At 33.8% G+C, this 25,496-nt stretch overlaps 1 protein-coding gene and 1 non-coding gene across 4 annotated transcripts; both read right to left on the bottom strand.

Moving 5' to 3' along the window:
- Positions 1 to 6,282: 6,282 nt before the first annotated feature.
- TRNAL-CAG (transfer RNA leucine (anticodon CAG)) lies at positions 6,283 to 6,362 on the bottom strand. Its single transcript has one exon. It is a non-coding gene; the product is annotated as a tRNA-Leu (tRNA).
- Positions 6,363 to 7,123: 761 nt separating this feature from the next.
- LOC131632133 (2,3-bisphosphoglycerate-dependent phosphoglycerate mutase 2-like) lies at positions 7,124 to 11,872 on the bottom strand. Of its 3 annotated transcripts, XR_009292910.1 has the most exons (10): positions 11,739 to 11,872; positions 11,367 to 11,584; positions 10,185 to 10,408; positions 9,553 to 9,671; positions 9,302 to 9,458; positions 9,083 to 9,184; positions 8,861 to 8,980; positions 8,554 to 8,634; positions 8,170 to 8,431; positions 7,124 to 7,628 (listed from the first exon to the last, which is right to left on the bottom strand). XR_009292910.1 is itself a non-coding variant. In XM_058902909.1 (9 exons), exons 2-8 carry the CDS (start codon positions 11,578 to 11,580, stop codon positions 8,590 to 8,592), a joined length of 981 nt encoding a protein of 326 aa, XP_058758892.1. In that variant the 5' UTR covers positions 11,581 to 11,584; positions 11,745 to 11,854; the 3' UTR covers positions 7,638 to 8,431; positions 8,554 to 8,589. The 3 variants fall into 3 exon arrangements, 2 of the variants coding, with proteins under 2 accessions (XP_058758892.1, XP_058758891.1); XM_058902909.1 differs by lacking the exon at positions 7,124 to 7,628 and having other exon boundaries at positions 7,638 to 8,431; positions 11,745 to 11,854; XM_058902908.1 differs by lacking the exon at positions 7,124 to 7,628 and having other exon boundaries at positions 7,639 to 8,431.
- Between the last annotated feature and the right edge of the window lie 13,624 nt (positions 11,873 to 25,496).

The following is a 25,496-nucleotide window of genomic DNA, read 5'->3' as shown; positions in this document are numbered from 1 at the left end:
ATATATATATATATATATATATATATATATATATATAATATGAATTTATTGGTATGTATAAATAGTAAAGAAATTTTACATTTTGCATGTTTCGATTGACTTTTGGAAGACCCATTATCAATTGACTTTTGGAATAGTAATCCATTTTAGATTTATTATCAATTGACTTTTGGAATAGTAATCCATTTTAGATTTATAGAATTAATTCTCGATGATTTTGAAGTGTTTGTTTTTATCAAAAGTAGAATTGATTCCGTATTCAGAATGGATTCTACTTAAAGTTAGAAATTTATCTTCTACCTCCAAAATTGATTCTGGATATGTTTTACATTGTAAGTTTATTGTTCAACTCACTTTTATATAAATCTATCCAAAGATATAAACTAAATTATGTTAAAATAAATTCTAACAAACATAATTTTTTAAAATAAATTATGTTCACCGTCAATCCAAACACATTGTCTCATAATCGTGAGTGTTAGATTGTAATTAAGGTTTGACTTTTATTTTAACTATCTATAATCTTTATGAATGGTTGTGATACACTAACGAGTTGTTGTGTAAAGAAATTTACGCGGATAGAGGATTGGCAACGGGACGAGTCGGAGATGGTTATTACCTCCCTCAAACTCAAACCCGAATCCCCAAACAATCCTAGTTCCTTGCCTCTAACCAAAATGGGGATGGAGAATTAAAATTCACCATCAAAGGCGCTCAAATAATAATTTAGATCCTTAGTACCATTGATCCTCAAATGATCAATAGTTCGCACTCATTTTCAACTGATCAAGAAACGTGAAACCATTTGAATGGTATTTAAAACCAAGACAATTCAGCCCAACATTTTTAGTTGGAGCTAGAGATGACTAATTACAAACAAGGTAATTTATCTGCTCAAGAATATTATTCTGGTTTTTTAAATTTATGGACAAAACACTCTGCTCTTATACATGTTGATGTTCCCAAGACTTTTCTCGCGGCTATTTAAGCGGTTTATAACACAAGTCGACGAGATCAATTTCTCATGAAGCTTTGCCCAGAATTTGAAATTGTCATAGGTGCTTTGCTGAATAAGAATCTTGTTCCTTCTTTATATACATGTATTGATCCTCAAAAGATATAAAAGTTCCTTGGTGAACTTGCAATTCTACCCTTCCAGAATTATAACTTATCCTTACTCACAAAAGAACTTTCTCGAAGAAGCACTTCGGAAAATATTAGTGAGAACAAGTAAAGGAAAATTTTAGAAAGTGTGAGAGTGAGAAGTGTGAAAACACGATTCTGGATGATTTGAAATGAGGGAAGGTGTTAGAACATGCAATCACAAGATTGGTAAACAATGAAGAGTTTATGTAGGTGGAGAAAGAGAGAGCGGGGTAGAGGAGAATTAAACAGAGAGATAATTAAGAGTGAGAATTTTCTATTACTTTTCATTGTACATTACAAACATAACTCTAAGGTATATATGCAAGTGATTAGGATACAAAAACGTCAAGGCAAATAAGAGAAAAAGTCAAATGTCGGACCTGTAACTAGTTACACAAAACCTGTAACGGGTTACAATTGTGAAATTACATAAATTAACTAACAGTCATAACTGGTTACTGTAAATGTGTAGCCGGTTACATCAACTCCAAAAGCATTTTTTTCTTATGCTTATTGACTTATTTTGATGTTTATAATCGGTTACAACTCCGCTTTAACCGGTTACAACACTTGAAATATTCAAAATCTCTTAACACATCATCTTATTTCAAGTGTTCCAAGTCTTTCATGTACATGCTCATCTTCAACCTTTTTGAGCACATCATTTGTGACACCCTAAGTCAACAAATCAACCACTTGGTCTTCACTTCTACAATATCATAATCTCAACATTCCTTCACTAACAAGTTCCCTCAAGAGTTAAACCTCGTCTCAATATGCTTGCTCCTCCTATATGAAATTGGTTTCTTAGCAAGATTAATAATGAAACGATATCAACCAAGAGCGTAACAGCCTCACCCTCATTGATGCTCAGCTCTTTCAATAGATTCATTAGCCACACGGCTTAACACGCACATAACTAAGCGTCAATATACTCGACTTCACAAGACGATAGTGCTACCACTGGCTCCTTCTTCGAACACCATAAGATTGGTGTTCCACCAAACATAAAGATGTATCTATATGTAGATTTATGATCTCTTTATCTCCACACAAATTGGAATCAGTGAAATCGAGCAAATTGCATTTTTTGCCCGTATTCGCTGCGGGAAAGAGAATTTCACATCCAATAGACCATTTGATGTATCTTAGAATTCTTTTGACTGCTGTCAAGTGGGATACCTTTGGTCTCTCCATGAATCTACTTGCAATACTGACACTAAACGCCAAGTCTGATCGCATATTGCACAAATAGCACGTGGATCAATGTCTTGCTCCTTTTTATTCTTTGACAATTGTAACCTCTGTTCTGTTGGTGTAATGACAACATTATGATGCTCTATTTCACACTTCTTCAATATCTCAAGAGCATATCTCCTTTGATGCATAAGCAACCCCCTTTTGGATTTGTGGAACTCAATGCCAAGGAAGTATGACACGATACCAAGGCCACTCATCTCGAATTCTTTCATAAGTTCACTCTTGAACTTATAAATACTCTTCTCATCACAACATGTAATCAACAAATTGTCTATGTATAGACAAATAATGATCACCCCTTCACTTGTATTCGTCTTCACATATACGTCGTGTTCGAATAAACATTTCTTGAAACCAATGTTTTTTAGTAAGCCACCTATCCTTTTGTTCCAAGCTCTTGGAGCTTGGTTCAAACGATATAGCGTTTTTCTCAACTTGTAGAACCTTCCTTCTTGGTTTTTCACAACAAAACTAGGGGGTTGTTTTACATACACTTCCTCTTCAAGCGGTCCGTTCAAAAATGTAGATTTCACATCTATTTGATAGATGGGCCAATTGCTGTTATTCACAATACCAAGAACTAGCCTTATGGTTTCACTTCTAGCAACTGCTACAAATACCTCTTCAAAGTTTATGCATTCTCTTTGCAAAAATTCCTTTGCAACTAATCGAGCCTTATGCTTGACTATTTCACCTTTGAGATTTTCCTTCCCCGTATAGACCTATTTTACACCAATCATCTTCTTTCCTTTCGGTAGCTCAACTAACTCCCAAGTATCATTTTTCTCAATCGATTCCAGCTCCTCCTTTATAGCATAAATCCACTTTGGATCACTTAAGGCCTCTTTCGTCTTGACGGGTTCAAATTCGGCCATAAGTGTAAAATGGACAAAATCATCATTGACTTCGTTGTTACAAAATATCTCACAATCTTGGAGTTTTTGAGGCACACATCTTTTCCTTATTGACCTTCTGAAATTCTCTTCATTTCAGGCTTTGATATGCTGCATTTCTGCACTTTCGAGTTATGCATAATTTGGATCTTTGAAGGTTTAACCGATTACAACTTCCCGATAATCGATTAACGACTGCATGTAATTGGTTAACGATTGTCTGTAACTGGTTACATACTGCTCCAATTGCTTTAACTTATCAACAACCATGTCCCGTCTGATAATAATCCTCCTGTTTGCAACATCATACAATTTGTAACCTCCACTGAAGTGATACCTAACAAGTATAATCAATTCACCCTTATCGTCCAACTTCTTTCTAAGTTATCTCGGAACAAGTCGATACGCCATGGAACCGAAAACTCTTTAATGGTTCAGTTTCATTTTGAAACCAGACCATGCCTATTTTGGTGTTATCTTCTCAAGCTTCTTTGTTGGACACCTATTCAACAACTAGGTAGATATGGATACTGCTTCTCCCTGTAACTCTTTCAGCAAGTTCTTCCCTTTTGTAATTTCTTTGGTTTTATGATTGGGAGTAATTTTGCTAAAACATGTTACATGTCTCACTGCCAGATGTTGGACAAGATGTTATGACATCCTGAATAACATATATAGCAGGAGCTACTGTTATTTTTCTTAACATATTTAATTTAGTTTTGTGAGATTCTCTTTGGATATATCTCACATATTTGCGCGGGTCAAGAAGATTTTATTTAGAATAAATGATATAATCTCCAATTGTGAATAAGTTTCTCAGATTTGGATATTGAGACAATTTTGGAAACTAGTGATGATTTGTTCCAAGATTCAAGGAGATTTTCGGCATAATTAATGCAACCCCCAACTTGTGGATAAATAAATATTTGGGTAAAGAACACGAAGCCCATGAACAGATGTGGAGTATATAAAGAGAAACTAAATCCTAATGCAACTTAGTTTTTCACAACTTTGTAAAAGAGAGAGGGAAATTTAGAGTATTATGTTTTGAGAGTCGTTTTACTGTGATTTTGTGTGTCACTCATGTATCTTTTGATGCATTGAGGTTGACTGGTTGTTTATTGTCAGTCACTCATGAGCTTTGAAGCAAAGAATGTATTATATGTAATTGGAAGTATATTCTTCTGTTTTGGTCTTTTGTTATTGTCATTGTGGTGATTGGGAAGTGAGAGGGAGATCTAATATCTAGGAGTGACCTAGGTAGAAGTTGCACAAGGTAGTGATTAAGCGATAAGTTGTAAACTAGGATTGTCTAGATTTGAACTAATATTATCATAGTGAATTTCCTTCTTGGCTTGGTAGCCCCCAGAGTAGGTGAGTTGCACCGAACTGGGTTAACATTTTATTGTGTCTTTTACCTTATGCTATTTATTTCTGCATAATTATTGATTTGGTAAAAGTTTTTTTGTCAGCAGAAGATGTCTTAACATCTATCTTGACATTGTGTTTTGGTGTTGGGACATCAGTCTTAACATCTATTTTAAGTGCCAGAATTTCACCTTTCAACATGCCTCACACCATGTTCATAATCGATCAATTCTTTTTTTCGGCAACACCGTTTTGCTGAGGTGTATAAGGTGGCACTACCTCATGTACTATCTCTTCTTGATCACAAAACTTCCCAAAGTCATTTGAGACATATTCGCCTCCACCATCCATTTTGATAACTTTGAGCTTGTGACCGCTTTGTCGCTCAACCACGGACTTGAACTTCTTAAACACTTTGAATAACTCATCTTTTCTCTCGATTAGGCATGTCCATAGCTTTCTACTATGATCGTCAATAAATGTGACAAAATATCTATTGCCACCAACCGAATCACTTGCACCGACCCCCACACATCGAAATACACCACCTTAAGGTGATGCTTGGATATACAACCTACATCCTTGTTGCATTTACCCTTGTTTTGTTTTGCTTGCACACACTTTTTATAAATTCAGTCGGTATGTTGATGGAGGCAACCCGATTACTATTTCGTTCTTTTGCAATGCATTGAGATCTCAGAAATTAAGATTCCCAAAATGGTAGGTCTTATATCCACTCTTCTGTACTAACCGATGTAGCAAGGCACCTATGCTTCATAGTACTCTAAACGCAATTGTAAAAGCATTTTTCGCACCCACATTCTAATTAAAGTAGAAAAAAGACAGTCATTGCACATCTCGAAATAACACAACAATTTAATTTGGTAGAAGAATAAAAACCAATAAATACAATAATTTATTTATCCAATTCGATCAAACAATCTACTCTGAAAGAAAGTGCAACTTTTCAATTCACTATACTTTTAAAAGCTGTTACAAAAATATTACAAATGAGTTACCCAAGTTGCCAAAAACATACCTTATTTTCTAACTAAGTGTTTTTCAATCTCAAAAGTCCAAGGTATTTATAAGTGTTTTTCAATCTCATTAAATACTCTTAAAGGTTTTCCTAAGCCTTTGTCTCCCTAAGGCTTTGTTTGGATTGATGGAACCGGATGGAGCGGAGCGGAATGTGATGGAATAAAATGATATTCCGTTGTTTGAATAATTTAAAAACGGATGGAACGGAGCAGAATAGAGTGGTATGGATTCCATTCCATTTCATCACTTACCACTATTTTTCTTACCCTTCGATTTGGGCGGAATGAACAACTTATCTTGTTTCATCTTAAAATTTCCAAACAAGGGAATGGTATCTTCGTTCCGCTCCGCTCCACTCCGTTGATATCTTCGTTCCGCTCCGCTCCACTCCGTTGATCTTATGATATCCAAACATAGCCTAAGTGTTCGCTTATTAGGATAGTCACCTCTTCCTTATGTCTTCAACTCTAAAGTTATAAAATTTTAAAGGTAGTAATAACAAGAATGAGATTCGTATTTATAACTGTAGAAATCCAACAAATTCATAACAAGTCCAAGTCCAAAAAGAAAATATTGACAGCTGTGGGATTTGAACCCACGCCCTTTCGGACTAGAGCCTGATTCTAGCGCCTTAGACCACTCGGCCAAGCTGTCTTGTTTGGTGCTCCAAAATTATTTTAATTATAATCTCCAACTTGTCATATACTTTGCTTTTGGATCAAGGCAGATTGCATGGTTTAAGTAGGTAGCTCTTCAATAATAGTGTGAGCTAAGGTGACTCTCCCTCCAAAAGATAGCATTCACTCATGTACTTTAACATCTTCTAATAAGGGATTAATAATCATGTATTATTTCTACCGTGGAGGATATATATATATATATATATATATATATATATATATATATATATATATATATATATATATATATATATATATATATATATATATATATATATATATATATATATATATATACCAAGATTATGTTTATGAACATTTTTTGAAACAAGCATTTGAGTTTTTGCCAAAGAAATCTTTTGACCTGAGACTTCTGAAAAAGATTCCAAGCATTTCATAATGTCTCAAACATGGTTTTCTGATGCTTCTTCAAAGAGAAGGAGATCCTCTACAAATAAAAATGAAATATTTTGGGTCCGATTCTATTTAGCTGAATCACATTCCAATTTCCCAAATTAACTTCCATATCAATCAAGCTGAATCACATTCCAATTTCCCGAATTAACTTCCATATCAATCGGGTGGGCTAACCTTTCAATGGATATAACAAAGAGGTATGAAGAACAAAGTTATCCTTTCCTGACACCACAAAACACTTGAAAAAACCTAATATTTGCACCTTTAAACAAAACACTCATCCTACAATTCGATATACAAGAAATGATTAATCAAATGAGGGATTGAGGGCATTGTGTAATCCCTCGTCTTTTAGTTTATGTTCAAGAAAACTCCATTAAATCCTCTCATACGCTTTTTCTAAATCTACCTTGATGGCTAACCAACTCAATTTTCCCTTATTTCTTGGGAAACCACAATGTCATCGGTACCATGTCGCTCCAAAACAAAACTACATTGATTATGAGAGATAAAAATAGGCATAATTTTCTTCAATTGAGTGGAAATGATCTTTGTATTTGTTTTATAAACCACATTACACAAACTAATGGACCTAAATTGAGTCATATTAGAAAAATTCATAACTATGGAATGAACACCAGCAGGATATCATTAATAGAACAATCTTCTGAAGATCATCAAAGCACGTAAGAACTTGATCACAGGCTGATCCACCAAGGACCTCCCAGTTAAATTGAAAAAAGATTGGAAGCAAGCCATCTAGAACCCGAGCCTTAAACGAAGCCATGCGAACAACAGCAGTTCAAATCTCTTTTGTTGTAACCTGTTGGTAAAGACAACTTTTCAAATGTTGATCTAAATAGGAAAACTCATCAGTGACTTCCCAAGGTTGAGCATTGCCATCTTCATAATATAAATTATGAAACAAATCTACCGCGATATGTTTCAACATTTCTTTATCCCGAACCACATTACCGTCACTGTCGGTAACTGTTAGACTAGTATTCCTTCTACGCCTCATAGTTGTACACTAGTATGACAAAAAAAAAACGTGTTTCTACCCTCATATATGAACCAATCACATTGCACCTTTTGATACCACGAGTCTCAACCAAACACAACATATCAATCTCATATTTGCTAATTAAATCCTTTGTTAAATGATAATTTTTTTTTGAAATCATTTGATGACTAGTTCAAGCAAGATAAGATAAAATAATGTCCACTAATCAAATACTCGTTCAATATATTTCACTGTATCAATACATTATATAATTTTCCAAAATACTTCAAATATTTACATGACAAAATCAAACAATTTACTTATAAAGAAATATAGCAAACATCGTGTCAATAATTCTTACTTGTTTTTCACTATCTCTCCATCCAAAATTGTTATGTGGCAACTGCGCATTGTACAGTACAGAAATTTTTGGGACTCGCTTTCTTTTTTCCATCACAGATTTGAAAACGTTCATGATTGATAAATTCCTTCTGATAATCTTGAATTTTGAAAGGGTTATAAGGGCTTACGAGAAGACATATATAATTCTCAGAACAGTGACACCCAGAAAGTAAACTATGAAACCATCCACCAAAAATGAATGTAGACTTCTATGTCTATACCTGCAAATATACATCAAAATTAGTTTCAGTCATGTACAGACAACATCGGATACTAGGGATTTGAAATATCAAACCAACGTAGTCACCAAAAATATAAATCATTATGGTGTATTGTAGCATACCATTTTGAACTTTCACATGAAGTGGGAAAAGTAACTTCAATGTGACATATCATCTAATTGTTGTCTGTAAACTGCTAGGCTCTGCAGACACAAATGGCAACTTATAGAATGAACAAATTAATAAAGACATACTCTGATGTCGACTACCAGATTAGAAGAACAGAAACAGTAAAACTTGAGAGGATCAATACATTACTTTGCCAAGAGTAATGTAATTATTTAATCTCCTTCATATGTGATTGTGAATATTGAAATAGTTAAAATTTGGCACTGTAACTTGAGTAAAACCCAAGCTAATGGATGATACCTGAGTATATGCATAAACACCAGCTTCTGTAAGTCCCACGGGACTTCCTCTACTATTAAACTTCCCCTCTTTATATATGTAAAGTAATGGTATACCAGTTGACAATTCTAAACTAGTGACCTGTTTGTTAATAGAGAAGTAAAGTAAAGATCAATCCTCGTTCAAACAATACCACACATAAGAAATGATACGGTGGAAATCAAAAGAAAAACAAGATGCTACCTCTTGAGAGGTCAGTCCATCCAGATACATTATGATAGACCTCAGTGAGTTCGCATGAGCGGCAACCATCACATGCTTTCCTGATTTCAGCTGCGGTTCAATCTACAATGCATTCTTCTCTGCGTCAACCCTCTTGGCAATTTAAAATATTTTAATCCGCAACAACAAATCAAATATAACGGTTTCAACATTGACAAATGAGAAAGTTGACACCCTTACAAAATCCTTAAAATAGGCAACAGCTCTCCGGGAACACATTTCCAAGCTCTCCCCATTGGGAGGTGAAACATCAAAACTTCGACGCCATTCATGTACTTGATCCTTCCCATATTTTTCTGCAGTCTCTTTCTTATTATGACCCTGTAAATCCCCGTACCTGTAAAAGTGTAATAGAGAATTACATTCTATCCTTCTGAAACTCATTGAACATAATATGAACAAGAATTAAGAATAAAGGCGTAGCCACATACATTCTTTCATTCAACTGCCAAGTTGTTATAACGGGAATGGATTGCTTAGTGGTTTTTTCACTGTATACTCCACTCCACGTTGTTGCCTGTTCACTCTCATTATGTATGATAACAGGAACCTATAGAGTAAACAATTAGTAAAGAAGTATTGGTAGACTAGACACCTCAAAACAGTTGTGAAGATAATGTTTTTACTTAAAAGAAAGCCACATGAGGCAACAATTTAAATTATTGAATATTGAATATACATTGATGGAACATAAACCAAGTATTTTGGTTATAGAAAACACAGAAAGTTAGTTTGTCCGCTTTACTTCGACTAGTGCAAAGAATCATGAACAAAATACAAAATGAAATCACCAGACAACTAAAATCACCTTACTTTATTTTAGCTTATGACAAATATTTATGGTTAACAAAACTGAATGACGTCTTAAATGGGCATAATCACTTTCATGTTAGCATTTTCCATTATACCAATTGCAAGAGTAAAAAACAAGCGGGCAACATTAACTGTCAAGTTTAAACTTAACAGAAAAATCCACTACTAATTATATGACGTATCATTTTTCGACACGAAAAATCTTCTTTGAACATGTAACTTACAATTTCATTATAAATGGATCCAGTACCTTCTTTTCGAGGTGTTGAGTCATTGCAAGCATAGCTGTCATCTGTGCTCGGATTAGCCCAGATGTAAAAATTAGATCAATTGGTATATAGCTAATCCTCTTGCCAGCTTCAATGGCTTCCTCTACTCCTCTCCTAGTTAAAGGCACATCACAACATCCTGTGAACAAGTTCTTCTCATTCCACATAGATTCACCATGACGGATCAATATCAAAGTACTCTCATCTACAAAACATGCTCACACCATCACTTAATTGACACGTGGTTTACAATTTAAGCAACAAAACTGTATACACAAGGCAAGTACATGCTTTGAATCATGTTGGTATTAGTTAAAAAAAAGAGAAATGTTTCTTTGACATCAAAATTTGATAACATTTAGATGGTTAACACATTTTAAATTTGGGTTAATTATGTTAAGTAGATGTTTAGTGAGTTTAACAAGATGTAGCAGTTCATTAACCATCCACTGAAAACAATTAACCACAATTTTCAGGTATTCATTAACCTTGATTTGGGTTCCATTATAGACATGAGCTGTGGTTAAAGACGTTCAAAATCATGGTTAATTGTGTGCAGTGGATGGTTAATGAGTTGCAACACCTTGTTATTCTCATTAATTATTTATTGAACAGAATTAACCACATAGTTCAATTGTGTTAACCATGTAAGTTGTTGTCATTTTTTTATGTCAACTTGTGTCAAAATAACATAACCATTATAGTCAAGCACAATATCTTAAGTAGGACCATTCGGCTTGTGAAAGATCGTAAAACTCAGATCGTTAGCAAGGCACGTAAGATCCTACCAAAGGGAAAAACATTAATTTCATATATATTTATACACACAGATACACTAAAACATGAAAATTATAATTCAAGTCCAAAAAAAAGGCCCAACACATTTTTTTTTTACAATCTTGCTTCAAATAGCTCGACCTTGACCATACCGGCGACGAAAGCGATATTTCTCTAGTCATACCACTCCCTCCCAGGCATCCTTGGCACAATCATACCTATATCCAAATCGCTATATAAACTAGTGAAAAAACACGGTAAGACTGCTACGAAATAATTTTATTTTAATAGTTCCAACTTATACACTACAAGCTAAAGGTTTGGTCTTGCCAAACAGAGCCATAATATGGAAAACTAAGTGGTATTATGAAAGAAAAGTTTCTTACTTGATGAGTCATGAGAAATGGAGTGTGCTGAAATGGGGTCAACAACAGAAGCACGAGAAACTGATGCAAGAACAGGGTACAATTTATGGTGAGTAGCATTGCAAATAAAGCGCGTTGAGATTAATTTCCCAAATACTCTAGAAAATCCAAAGGTAGGGACATCAATGGCCCAACCATGAAGACCTGCAGTTTGGTGAAAAAAAGTAGCAGCCATTTTCCTGATATTACAAAAAAAACATAAATTCAGCTAGTGTAATCCATTTCATGGAGAAAAAAGAAAGAAAAATAAAACCAAAATTCCCATTGCTGAGTGTCAAATTTAAGAGACTCTGCATCAAGGATCTTAGGGAAAAAGTGATAGAAGGAACTTACTCTTACTGAGAATGGGTGCGTATCGGAGTGAGTCAAAGTTTGGAAGGGGGAAGAACTAGAAGACAAGAAACTGTACCACCAAGATTCGAAAATGGCACCAAGAGCGTGTCAGTAGCGCGACTTGTGTGTAAGAGGTCCTTACAACGCCGTTTCCATTTTTTTAATGAGAATTAATAACAAGAGCAATTCTTGCATGGACACCATCATAAATCTATATTATTAGGCACAACCAATAAGAAGAGAGTAATTTTTAATTTATTTTTATTTTAATTTTGTTTTTAATTGGATTCATGGGGTGGTTGAGATTATGAAGGAGAGAGAAAATTCTTAATTTATTTTTTAATTAATTAAAATTATGTGATTGGTTGTGTGTAAAACAATTTCTTAGGTTCGTGTCCGCCTAAGAATTTTTCTAGTAACAAACCCGTACACCGTGCACTGGTAGAGAACACACATTTGTTTTCAAATTTATATTTTTTAATAGAAAAAAATTATATTAAAAGTAATTAACATTTTATTTTATGAAAAAAATAAGAATAATTAACATTAACTTGCATCTAAAAAAATCAGGAACAAAAATGAAAGCACCAAAATTAAATGAGAACTAAACAGCCTTTCGTAACATGAAGTTCATGTTAATAATCAATATGTTGATCACTAACTTCATGTTCCCGTTAATATTTAATATTTTATCAGTAACTTTTTTTTTATAGTAGGGAGGGCCTAGGCCCAAAAAAGGAGGTTACACTGCAAGGTATAGCAAACTCCGAAATATCGCCATCATAAATTTCCTTAATTTCTAACGGACACTCCTGGAACACCGTAAGAGCGACACCCAACGTGGCTCCCAACTTAGCTAACGCATCCGCACATCAATTCTCCTCACGGAAAACATGCACAATATTAATCTTCTAACTTCTACGCATCCATGCTCGAATGTTCGTCACTAATTGAGCGCCTCCTACCAACCTGATTTTTCCGGTATTGATCGCATTCACCGCCATAACAGAATCTAAGTTAAGTTCAACCTCTCTGAATCCCATCTGCCAAGCTAATTTGATGCCTTCAAAAACACCCCACAGTTCCGCCTCCAAAACAATGCATCGCCCAATACATCAAGCGAAGCCCCCCAACCATTCCCCTTGCGTACCTCTAATAACACCACCACATCCGGCATTAATACCTTTGCCACAAGCGCCATCCGTATTTAATTTAACATACTGCATTATCGAAGGGATCCACCTTAGCCTACGCAACACCCGCTCAGGTTCCATTATAGACTTGTGTTCCAACATCGCTTTATCGTAATCCTCCTTTAACCTCCCGATTACCGACACTAGGTCTATAGGCCGCACAAACTGAGTCACATGTAACTCCTTATTTCGCCAATTCCAAATACAATGACAACCAATAGCCCACACATCCTTCCAACAACCTCCTCCTTTCCATATTTCCTTATTTTTAATGTTATCCACCATCCAGCCGCCCTCCATAGTTGTCATGAAAAACTGCCCCCTGTATTCCACATTAATCATTTGGAGCCAAATACTTGATGCAATAGGGCAATCACACAACACATGAAGTACAGTTTCTTCAATAGTTCCACAATAAGCACACATTCCATTGCATATCCCCATCAGTTTCTTTCTTTTGTTCGTGAGAATTCTATCATGCATGAATAACCAAGTAGCAAAACGAACACGTTTTGGAACCCGCAATTTCCACACGCACCGCCAATGATCTTGTTCACTTCTATCATCAAAACCACGAATGTGAGCATACATGCCCGCTACCGAACACTCAAACGATCCATCTGCTGCTGTTGCACACTCCTCCCCCTGAGGCGGCATCTTTCCGGCCAGGCTCTGTGCGATCCACTCCGGTAACCAACCCTGCAGTATCTCCCAATTCCAATTACCGTCCGAAGTTACTAAGTCTTTAACCGTCAAGCCAATTAATCCCACAAGGATTTGCACCTGTTGTGCCACTACCAGCCCTTCTTCAATCCACTCCTGCTGCCAAGCACTCGTTTCAAATTGATATCCCGTGCTATCGCAGCCAATTCCTTTCATTTGATGTTGCAATTCAACCAGGTGCTTCCAGTATGTCGAATCAGTGGCTTTCTTATGCAGCACATTACGTATTATATTTCGGCCATACTTTTCGTGCAGTACGCGTGAATAATAATCTTCACTTCTATTTATCATCTTCCAGCCCAATTTCATCATACATGCTTGATTCATATGCTTTAAAGTTCATAATCCAAGACCGCCCATATGTTTTGGCAATGTGACGGTATCCCACCCAACCGCATGCCATTTTTGTTTCTGATCCGAGTCTCCCCAAATAAAATGTCGTTGAATCTTTTGAATTGCAGTTAAACATGCTTGAGGTATTTTGGCTGCCATCATGTTATAGATGGGCACCGCTTCCAGAACGCTCTTGGCCAAGGTCACCCGCCCCACAAACGGTAATTGTTTTGTCTTCCACATTGCTAGTTTCTGATGCACCTTGTCGACAAGGAATTGAAATTCTGCATTTTTCGGTGCTCTACCAATCAATGGTGCTCCTAAATATTTACCAAGGTCATGTGTTTCATTAAAACCCGAGATATGCAGTAATCTCACTCGCACACTCCTTCCGACGTTCTTGGAGAATAGGATACTAGTTTTTTCCTTACTCACTTCTTGCCCGGACATTTCACAGAACTCACGTAAAATGTCCATCACACAAGTCATTTGTTTCTCCGTCGCTTCCCCACACAAGAGCAAATCATCGACGAACATAAGATGCAAAATACGAAACCTCACTCTCCCTATCTTGACTCCTTGCCACCGTTTATTCTCAACCGCATGCATAATTAGGTGGGATAATTTATCCATGCACAGAACGAACAAGTACGGCGACATGGGGTCTCCTTGGCGGATTCCCCGTTGGGTTTTGAAGAATTCTGCTCTAGCACCATTCCATTTGACATTTGTAGTTACACTAGTTACCGCATGCATGATCACATTTATCAAACTTTCTGGCAGCTGACTTTCTACCAGTGTTCGCGAGATAAAATCCCAGCTTAATTTATCATATGATTTAGATAGATCCACTTTAATAGCAAAGGTACCTCGTTTTCCTGTCATCCTAGCCATAGAGTGCATCATTTCGTTTGCCACTACAATATTCTCGTGTATATTTCTGCCTGGAACGAAACCAGTTTGAAACAGAGACACAAGCTTCGGTATATACTGCTGCAGGACGATTACTTTAGTAACAACTTTATAGATCGTATTGCATAATGATATTGGCCTAAACTGCTTTACATATTCAGGCGCATCCACTTTCGGAATCAAACATATATCAGTCTGATTCACCTCGCCTATCAGAACTGGGTTCGTCCACACATCACGCACAAATTTGCAGACAGCACCGCCGACAGTCCCCCACGCCTTTTGGAAAAATCCCGCAGGGAATCTGTCAGGTCCCGGCGCTTTCCACGGGTGCATATGGAATATAGTGCTCTTAATTTCCTCATCTGACACAGCCACCATTAACTTCTCCTTGTCCTCCATTCGTAACTCGGGAAAAGTAATCTCCGTTTGTCTCCACGGCCGCAACGTTTGCTTCTCCGAAAATAATTCCTTATAAAAGTCATTTACCATACATTGCAGTTGTTTTCCATCCTCTATCCATATACCGTCCGCATTCTTGAGCATTAGAATATTATTTCGTCGTCGTCGCATTACCGTTTTTAAATGATAATACCTCATGTTCCTATCACCATCCGCTAACCATTTTGCTCGCGACCTCTGGAACCACATAACTTCCTCCCTTTCCATAATATCTCGTAGCTCTCCCAGCAACCTGCTCTCCCGCTGCCGTAGCGCTACAGAACCGTGAGAACTCTGCAGTTTACATTGGACCCTTTCAATACGATGCATCAGTTCTTTTCGTCGTCGAAGCACTTGGTTAAAATCCTGCAACTTCCAGCTTTTGTAGTTTGTTGCTACAGTCTGCAAGTTAGCAACAATATTTTTCTGCGGCTGCCAGCTATTCTCTAACATATCGCGATGCGTTGGATACAATAGCCATGCCGCTTCGAATCGGAACTGAGGCCTAGCGTGCAAGACATTCAATTCCAATGGTGACAATAGTAACGGATGATGGTCGGAGAAATCAAGCCTTGACAGAACTTTCAAATGCCCATTTGGGAATTGAATTCTCCACTCGTCGTTGCATAATGCTCGATCTAGTCGCTCGTAAATCCGTTGTCCCCCATGATACACCGGCCCTCTCCAAGTAAACTTCGGTCCACTCGCTCCAATATCTATCAACTTACACCGATGTATTCTATCATTAAAAATTCTGCACTTCCGGGGTGACACAGCAGCACCTCCTCGCTTCTCCCCCGCGGACACGATATCATTAAAATCACCTAACAATATCCAGGCCTCCGTCATACCATGTGATATAGCAGTCAGATCCTCCCATAGTTTCATACGAGTATTCTCCAGCGGACTAGCATACACAAAGGTAACAATCCAATGTGGACTATTTGGATAGTTTACCCGTAAGTGTATGAACTGGAAATGCATAGCAACTATATGAACCTACAGTCTATCCGTCTTCCATCCCATGGCAATGCCTCCTGCGTAACTGTCATACCCCAAAATTTGCCCTCTTATAATTGTCTATGTCATTTTATTTCAAATAATTGACGTAGCGCAATCGGTAAGAATTTGAGGGTAAAAGACGCACGACCGAAAGGTCCAGGGTTCGAATCTCACTTCTAACCTTTATTTTATTTTCTAACTTTTTTCCATTTTTTATTATTTTTTTAACTTCTTTAGTTATAATTTTCTTCTTTTTTATCAGGAAGTTTAAAACATCTTTTTTTCTTTAAATCTTAATTTTTATACTCCTTTTAGTAAAATATATTCAAAAATTACAAAAAGTATATATCGTTTTTAGAAGTTACTTTTTATTTTAAGCATTAGTTTTGTTATTAGTATAATATTAAAGATTTGGAAATATTATATCATATAGATATTATTTATTATTACTATTATTATTATTATAGTTTTAATTCAGTTATTATTAGTTTTATATTTTTATTTCTAATTATATTATAGTTAGTTAGCTATTATTATTATTTAGTATTAAAATTAATAGTTATTAGAATTTTATTTTTATTACTAATTAAATCTTTTTTAGAGTCCAAGCCCATTGTTTTTTAACCTAATATTTTTCTTATAAATACTAATATTTTTTATACATTAGGGACCAACAATTCTAACCCTTATTCTCACTCTCTCTCTCTTCTCACAAACACAAAAAATATTTTCTCCTACTTCTCCTTCTTCAAGGTTTCAATTCCGGTTGCTCGAATTCTGAAACTACTGTTTCGATTTGCTCCGAATTTTTTCCAGAAGTTCAGAAAAAAATTCGTAGAACAATACTCCTTTAGAATAGAATTCTAAAGGAGTTCGACCCTCAAAATCGCAAATTTCTCGTTTTTCTATTTTCATATTTTCAAAAAAATTAAAAAAAATTGTAGTTTCGTGTTCTTATTTTATTTGATTTATAATCAGGTTTTTATATTTTTTTTATTTTATTTTAATCACTTTTCTATTTTTCCATTTGTTTCCTTAAGCGTAACATTGCATTGGTTTATGAACAGGTTTTCTATGGATTGACCAAGTGGATGGTACCCCAATTGCTTTTTTGGCCAAAAATTTTTGGTATTTGGCCAAATCAAGGTTATTCATATTTGGCCAAAAACTTTTTGGTATTTGGCCAAATCAAGGTTATTTGTAATTTTGTCCATAATTTAATTTGTTAAACCCCAATTCCTTTCTTGTGTTATTATTATTATTATTATTATTATTACTATTACTAATATTCTTATTATTATTATTATTATTTTATTTTTGCAGGTACCTCCTTTGGCCAAAGGCTCCAAAGTGGAGCAGGTGTCAATTCTTCCTTACATTGCTTCATTGTCCTTAAAAACCTTGGTAAAATCTCTTTTTTTAACCATTAACCCTAAAATATATATAATAGGTAGATGTTGTCCATTTTGATGATTAGGGTTAGGATTTTATCACATTCTTTATTTTTAGGCTAATTAATTTATTTTTAGGCTAATAATTATTTTTAAGCTAATAATTATTTTAGGCTAATTAATTTATTTTTAGACTAATAATTATTTTTAGGCTAATAATTATTTTAGGCTAATTAATTTATTTTTAGGCTAATTAATTTAATTTTAGGTTTGTTAGCCTTGTTTTCAAAAAAAACTTTTTGTGGCCTTTTCGCCCTCCTTTCAATTTTATCCTGCTTTTATTTTCGCGCCCAATTCTTCCTCTATATTGTAACTGCCCAAAAGCCTTGTAATAGCTAGGGGTTTCTATTATTTTGCCTCTATTCATCTGCAGGTGTTTATTGTAATAGATTTAGGTTTTTAATTCCCGCCTTTACTTTCTTGCCTTTATTTTTCTCCCCTACAGGTGTTTATTGTAATAGCGTAGGACTTTTAAATTCTGCCTTTAATTTCTGTATTCTTTAATTGCGTGGTTAGTAATCTTAGGGAGTGCAAGCCTTGAATTAACCTATAATCACTAATTACAAGATAATATAATTGAATTGAATCACATGATTGTGCACCCACACACCTTTATGGTAACCCCTCTTGTTGCCTGTTGCCTTATTACTGTTGCCTTGTTGCCTTACTAATTATGCCTTTAAAATAGTCAAGTCCCTCGATTCCGAGGATACCTAAAGCAAATGTTGCCCTAAGTTCATTCATCATCAATTTTGTCCCTCGATGTAGCCTCGGTAAATGATGATTTGTCCCCATTGCTACGGTATCCTCGCATGATGCCTAAAAATATTAATGACTATTCTATCATTCCCTAAAAACTACCTACCTCTACATGGTAAGGACAGTTTTATGGCGAACGATATCTCGATGACCCTTCGACATCCAATGAACGAACTTCCTACCCTCTTATGGTATGAATAGCCTTTTCAAACCGAAAAGCTAAAAGAACAAAAATTCTAAACTTAAGGGTAATTGCTTTTTAATTGCTTGCTCTTTTTTCAAATTCAAATTCAAAATTCAAAATCTTTTCCCACTCCTTTTCAAAATCAAATTCAAAAAGACTACGCTTATTTACAAGCTAAAGTTCTTCTTCAAAATCTTTTCTTATTCACACTTTACAAACATTTTTTGAAAACAAAAGTGAGCTAAGCAATTAAGAGCCCATGGATAACCATGGATACAAAGGGTGCTTTAAACCTTCCTTTTGTATAACCTACCCCCGAACTAAAAATCTTTTTAAAAGGTCTTTTCCTGTTCTTTTAGCCTTTCTATTGGATAAAATAAAAGTCGCTGGCGACTCTTGCTTACTGCGACATTTCTTTAAAAGTCAGTTCACGTATTACAGTAACCTTGCACTGTTGTACCTTCAAAACCATCATAACCAAGCCTTTGAAACTTTGTTCCCGTTAATTTCAAAATATTTTGATCAGTAACTTCATGTTTCCGTTAATATTCAATATTTTAATCGGTAACTTTATGTTCCCGTTAATATTCAATATTATGATCAGTATCTTCAGGTTCCCGTTAATATTCAATATTATAATCAGTAACTTCGGGTTCCCGTTAATATTCACTATTTTGATCAGTAACTTCAGGTTCCCGTTGTTAATATTCAATATTTTAATCAATAACTTTGTGTTCATGTTATTAATATTCAATATTTTAATCAATAACTTCATGTTCACGTTAATCACGGCCGGCCCTGGGCCAGGACAAGCAGGCCTACAGCCCAGAGCCTCATAAAAAGAAAGGTCTCAAAATGCTTTATGAAATTTAATGACAAATAAACTCCATATACCTTTTATTATGATTAATTTATACGGGTTGTTTATTTGGTGTAGCGCCAAGCAATATCATGTTCAGGAAGGGGTCTTAGGTTCGAGTGTTAAAGGTTTCTGTTATATACTTTAGGCTTCATATACTAAGCAATTGTACTAAATAAATTGTTTTGTTAACTATTGCTGAAATTAATCTTTCTGATTTTTATTTCTTTAATATAAATTTTAGATGATATTTTTTGGAATTAATATGATTAAATTATATTTAAAGATTTATTATAAAAAAATATATTATTAAATTTTATTTTATAATAATATATTTAAAAAATTGAATATTAGTGTTATTTTTAATTAATTCTTATATATTATTTGAGACGGTCCTAGTTATGATTGATCTAATAGCTCTTAGACATGAAAATATTTCGGTAAATAAATAAATTCTACACTTAAAAAATTATGAAAAATAATAATTGTATGAGTTAAAATTTCGGCCAAAATATTTTTTAATATTTGTGTGAGAGATATCTTAATCACACAATCAAAATCCATTGAAAAATATGAAAGCAATCTGATGCTAATTTGTGCTCATGTAGCCATAACAACGACCAAATAACTTATTCCTATGTAATTACTACTAACAACTTTCCCTCGTAAAAAGGAGAAAACAATAGACAAATTTAATTTTTTTATAAAAAGATATTAAAAAATTAGTATTATTTATAACAATTTTTTTAATTAAAGGTCCATTTTTATTATTTGCCCTGGGCCTCTAAAAAGTCAGGACCGGCCCTGCCGTTAATATTTAATACTGTGATCAGTAACATCATGTTTCTATTAGTATTCAATATTTTAATCAGTAACTTCAGGTTCCCGTTAATATTCAATATTGTGATCAGTTATATCATGTTCTCGTTAATATTCAATATTTTGATCAGTAATTTCATGTTTCCGTTAATATTCAATATTTGTTTCTGTTAATATTCAATATTTTAATCAGTAACTTTACGTTCCCGTTAATATTCAATATTGTGATCAGTGATGTCATGTTCCCGTTAATATTCAATATTTTGATCAGTAATTTTATGTTCCCGTTAATATTTAATATTTTAATCAGTAACTTCTAGTTCCCGTTAATTTCAAAATATTTTATCAGTAACTTCAGGTTCTCGTTAATACTCATTATTGTGATCAATAACTTCATGTTCCCGTTAATATTCACTATTTTGATCAGTAACTTCATGTTCCCGTTGTTAATATTCAATATTTTAAACAGTAACTTCAGATTCCCGTTAATATTCAATATTGTGATCAATAACTAAATGTTCCCGTAAATATTCAATATTTTAATCTATAACTTCAGATTCCCATTAATATTAAATATTGTGATTAATAATCTCATGTTTCCGTTAATGTTTAATATTGTGATTAGTAACTTCATGTTCCCGTTCATATTCAATATTTTAATCAGTAACTTCAGGTTCCCATTAATATTCAATATTGTGATCAGTAACTTCATGTTTCCGTTAATATTCAATATTGTGATTAGTAACTTCAGGTTCCCGTTAATATTCAATATTGTGAACAATAACTTCATGTTCTCGTTAATATTCACTATTTTGATTGGTAACTTCATGTTCTCGTTGTTAATATTCAATACTTTAATCAGTAACTTCAGGTTCTCGTTAATAATCAATATTATGATCAGTATCTTCATGTTCCTATGAATTAATATATATATATATATATATATATATATATATATATATATATATATATATATTCAAGATTAAAAACATTATTTAAATTTTAAATAAATATAATTTTTATTTTTGACTCAATAGCTATATATTATTTCTATTCTTGTGATAATAAAATAATTAAGAATATTTTATATATAAATATTATTTTTTCATCTATAAATATTTGTTTGGCATTAATTATAAAATAATTGAATTAATATTAAACTTGTTTCCGTTATTATTTAATTTTTTGATCAATAACTTTATTTTTTTCCGTTGCATAAAACTTTCATATTAGAAGAATTAAAATTTATTAAAATTTTAAATAAATATAATTTTTATGTTTTGACTCGATAACTATATATACTTTCTATTATTGTGATAATTAAATAATTAAGAATATTTTATATATAAATATTATTTTTGTTATTAATGTCAATAAATAAAATTTAATTCATATTTATTTTCCATAAAGAAAGAGAAGAGAGAGATGAATCCAGAAGTTTAAGATGTGTGAAGAAAGAGACATGAAGAAAGTAAGATGTGTGAAGAAAGAGACATGATGAAAGAGAATATCGAGATAAAAGCAATGTGATCAAGCAATTGAAAAGCAAGAAAATGCAAGCAACCTATCCACGTGGAGGACTGTGTGACAAGAAGGGCAATCTGGGAATTTCCAGAATATCTTTCTTTCTTATATGATAGATGAATCTCTTATTCCATCCTTAGGAGTTGTTAGGCACCATACTGCGCTTCCAAAAATACTCTCTGTTTTCGATATACATATACATATATATATATATATATATATATATATATATATATATATATATATATATATATATATATATATATATATATATATATGAGGAGGGATCAAATTACACCCGAAGAGTTACACCACGAGTTACACTCGTTCAATAACTACATTTCGAATTAATATTTTTTAAATTCAACCGTTGGATTGAAAGATAATATCATATAGATCATACCTATAAAGTTTGAGCTTAATCTATAATGATTTACTATACGATCAAGATATCCAAACATTAACGTCAAAATGAGCTTTCATATAACGTTAATTTTGATGTAATTCAATGACATAGTAAAGCATTATAGATTAAGCTCAAACTTTATAGGTATGATCTATATGATATTATGTTTCAATCCAACGGTTGAATTTAAAAAATATTAATTCAAAATGTAGTTATTGAATGAGTGTAACTCGTGGTGTAACTCTTCGGGTGTAATTTGATCCCTCCTCTATATATATATATATATATATATATATATATATATATATATATATATATATATATATATATATATATATATATATATATATATATATATATATATATATATATATATATATATATATATATATATATATATATATATATATATATATATATATATATATATATATGAGCGCGTGCCCGGGCTCAACCCCTATTTTCTTTGTATTCTCCTAAATTTAATAACCGATTTTTAAATGAAACCAGATGCAAAATTAGTAAAAATAAGGGCGTAAAAATTAAAACATATGAATACCCAATGGTCCAGACAGACTCAACCCAATTAATTATTTATGACTTAAAATAGAAATTAAAAAAAACAAAACTAAACAGTACCGCAAAAACCCTCTCTTTATCTCTGAGTCTCTGACTGTTCCTATTCCTCTCTCTCCTTTACGTCACTTTCAATTTTAGTCCCAGCTAGCACCAACAGAGGTAATATACTTCTCTTAATTTGTCTTCTTATTAGTTATTATAACAATACTAGTATTCTATTATATTATAGCAATATAGTTCAATTTGCATGTTCCAATTTATTGTCAATTTCATGGTTCAATTTTCTCGTTTCATCCTTTTTCTTTATCCTGCATATATGGATTTTTCTACCACCGACCATTTGTTTGAGAATGATGCTTGTCGTATCTTGCTTTAACATAGTTCAATATAGGTCAATTTTACATAGTTCAATATAGGTCCATTTTACATAGTTCAATTTAGAATGAATGATAGTTCAATTTTTCTTCTAATATTTATATTGTAGTTTTTATTTTAATAGAAATTCTACTCTTTTTTTTTGGATTCTAATATAGTATCAAAGATTATGGTTAATTTAATAGGTTGTCATACCCCAAAATTTGCCCATACTATTTCTCTTGTTCAAATTCAAATCAAGGTACAAAGCTCAAAGACATCCTCTCCTAAACAAGGCTCAAAGAATTAGGGTTTTGTTGTTCTGAAGGAAAATCACTGAACCAAAGGCTTCAAGACATCCCATATGGTCCATGATACCCCACATTATCTCCATGACAAAATTCAGGTCTCAATTCAATAGATTGATCATTCAAATGCTCAGAAAGTCAACAGTCGACTGAGTTAACCTAAAAGTCAACTATGGTCAAATCACAGTCAAAGTTCCTGATTTTTTGTCAACATTCTCATTTTTTTGATCAAGATTTGATCATGACTCATCAAGAAAAGGTCAAAAATCCACAAAAGTACAAAGTTGCTAAATTAGGGTTTCTAGGTAAAAGTTAACCGAACTTTGACCAGTCATAATTCTCTCATACTTTCTCAGAAATTCCTCAACCAAAGCTCATTCTATAGGAAATTTGATTCTCTACAACTTTGATGTTGGGCCCAAGGTCAAGAAATGCCTCCGCATAAGAGATATGAGCCAATACATTACAGGTCCTTCTAGAAGATCGCAAAAAAGCAGTTTTTTGTCAGGAGGAATATCATCAAGATAAAATCTCCAAATGGAAAATATGTTCCAAAGTGGCTTGTAGAAGACATCTTGGAATTTCCAAAAAGTCCTAGAACATCTCCATACCATAAAAAATGAGAGAGTTATGGCTTGCACAAGTTGGGCAATTTTGAGAAAATACATGAAGTGCAAAGTGGAGAATTTTGATTTTTTGAACCCATGGGCCAAAGTTTTGGGCTTTAAATATGTTCATGAAGTATATAAAATCCCACCACGCCATCTTTTTTATTTTTAGTATTATTTATTTATTTTATTTTGAATTATATTCCTTTTAATTCAAAATTCAATGAAGAAATAATGATAAATATAAAAGATATGGTATTGATAAATTTCTCAATCAAATATTGTGCAAAGATTGACCTATAAATCATGAGAAATTGGTTGAGAAATATTGAATGAAATTTGAACCCAAAAATGGAAAGATTTTATCAAATTTTTGTATCAAATTTCCATGGGACTGAAAATTGATTCTCTTCTAAACTTTTGCCCTAATCCTACTCCTTATAAGTAGGTAAACATATTCAGACTAGGGGACACGAAAAATAGGGAAGAAAAAAGAGGTTTCAAGGTTTGCAAAATCTCAAGAAAGGATACAAACTTGCAGTCATCAGTAGAACATATTTCAAGGCCCTATAACGATCCTATTCCACCCTTGAGATTCCAAGGATTCGAGCCAAGCAGTTATACGAGCCTACAACCCATCATAACCTCTCTGCTTGCCTTCACCGGAGGTAACATTCTAACAATTTTGATTTCGTATGTTCAGGTGTTATTAACCCTTTAGTTGGCCATGGTTGTGTTCAGAGTCTCAAACAAGGCAGGATGGACGTATTACATGCGTGTGTGGGAGCCGGAATCGTGCTTCACCATTGCTAGGGCATGAAAACAATGAAGCCTCAGATCCGGTGATGCAGCCACTTTCAGACCATAATAATCGGTCCATGAGATTCGCAAGGTCTAACATAGTGGATCTGGGTATTTTGTTTTTATTTTTTTTGATTAGTTTGCAGGTTTCCAAAAAACACCTCGTCGGAGAAGACGAAGCTCAACCGGAGAAGATGGTGGCTCCGGCGGGCGTAGGTTTGCGTGGCACCTGTGGGGTTTCTCATTGGCCCGTCAAATGGTCAGTATGTTGGTTCTACACGCGTGCAAATGCTATTGGCTAGTCAACAGGCGCAGAGTCTCCCTCCCAATCTTATTGGTTCACGCGTGATGAGTGGCCCCAGGTTTAACTTTTTTTTTTCCATTAAAGTGTTTGTTTCATATTTATATGTTTTCTCTCACATTATTACCAGCGAGCCAATATAGCCTCATTGGTAAAGGGAGTGAGGTGGGAACGATCAAGACCTGGGTTCGAACCAGGCAC

The sequence above is a fragment of the Vicia villosa genome, unplaced genomic scaffold (assembly GCF_029867415.1).
Source record: "Vicia villosa cultivar HV-30 ecotype Madison, WI unplaced genomic scaffold, Vvil1.0 ctg.000910F_1_1, whole genome shotgun sequence".
Lineage (NCBI taxonomy): Eukaryota > Viridiplantae > Streptophyta > Magnoliopsida > Fabales > Fabaceae > Vicia > Vicia villosa.
Note: the sequence above shows the minus strand (reverse complement) of the source record. Positions and strands in the feature narration are given on the sequence as shown.

Bases quoted from the DNA above. Each gene is read 5' to 3' on its own strand.
- LOC131632133 (XM_058902908.1), bottom strand. From the start codon at position 11,580: ATGGCTGCTACTTTTTTTCACCAAACTGCAGGTCTTCATGGTTGGGCC. The intron at 9,459-9,552 runs GTATGTGGCTAC...ACACTTTTACAG, and splicing joins TGGCAGTTGAATGAAAGAAT to GTACGGGGATTTACAGGGTC. The intron at 8,981-9,082 runs GTAGCATCTTGT...ATTAACAAACAG, and splicing joins ATGGACTGACCTCTCAAGAG to GTCACTAGTTTAGAATTGTC.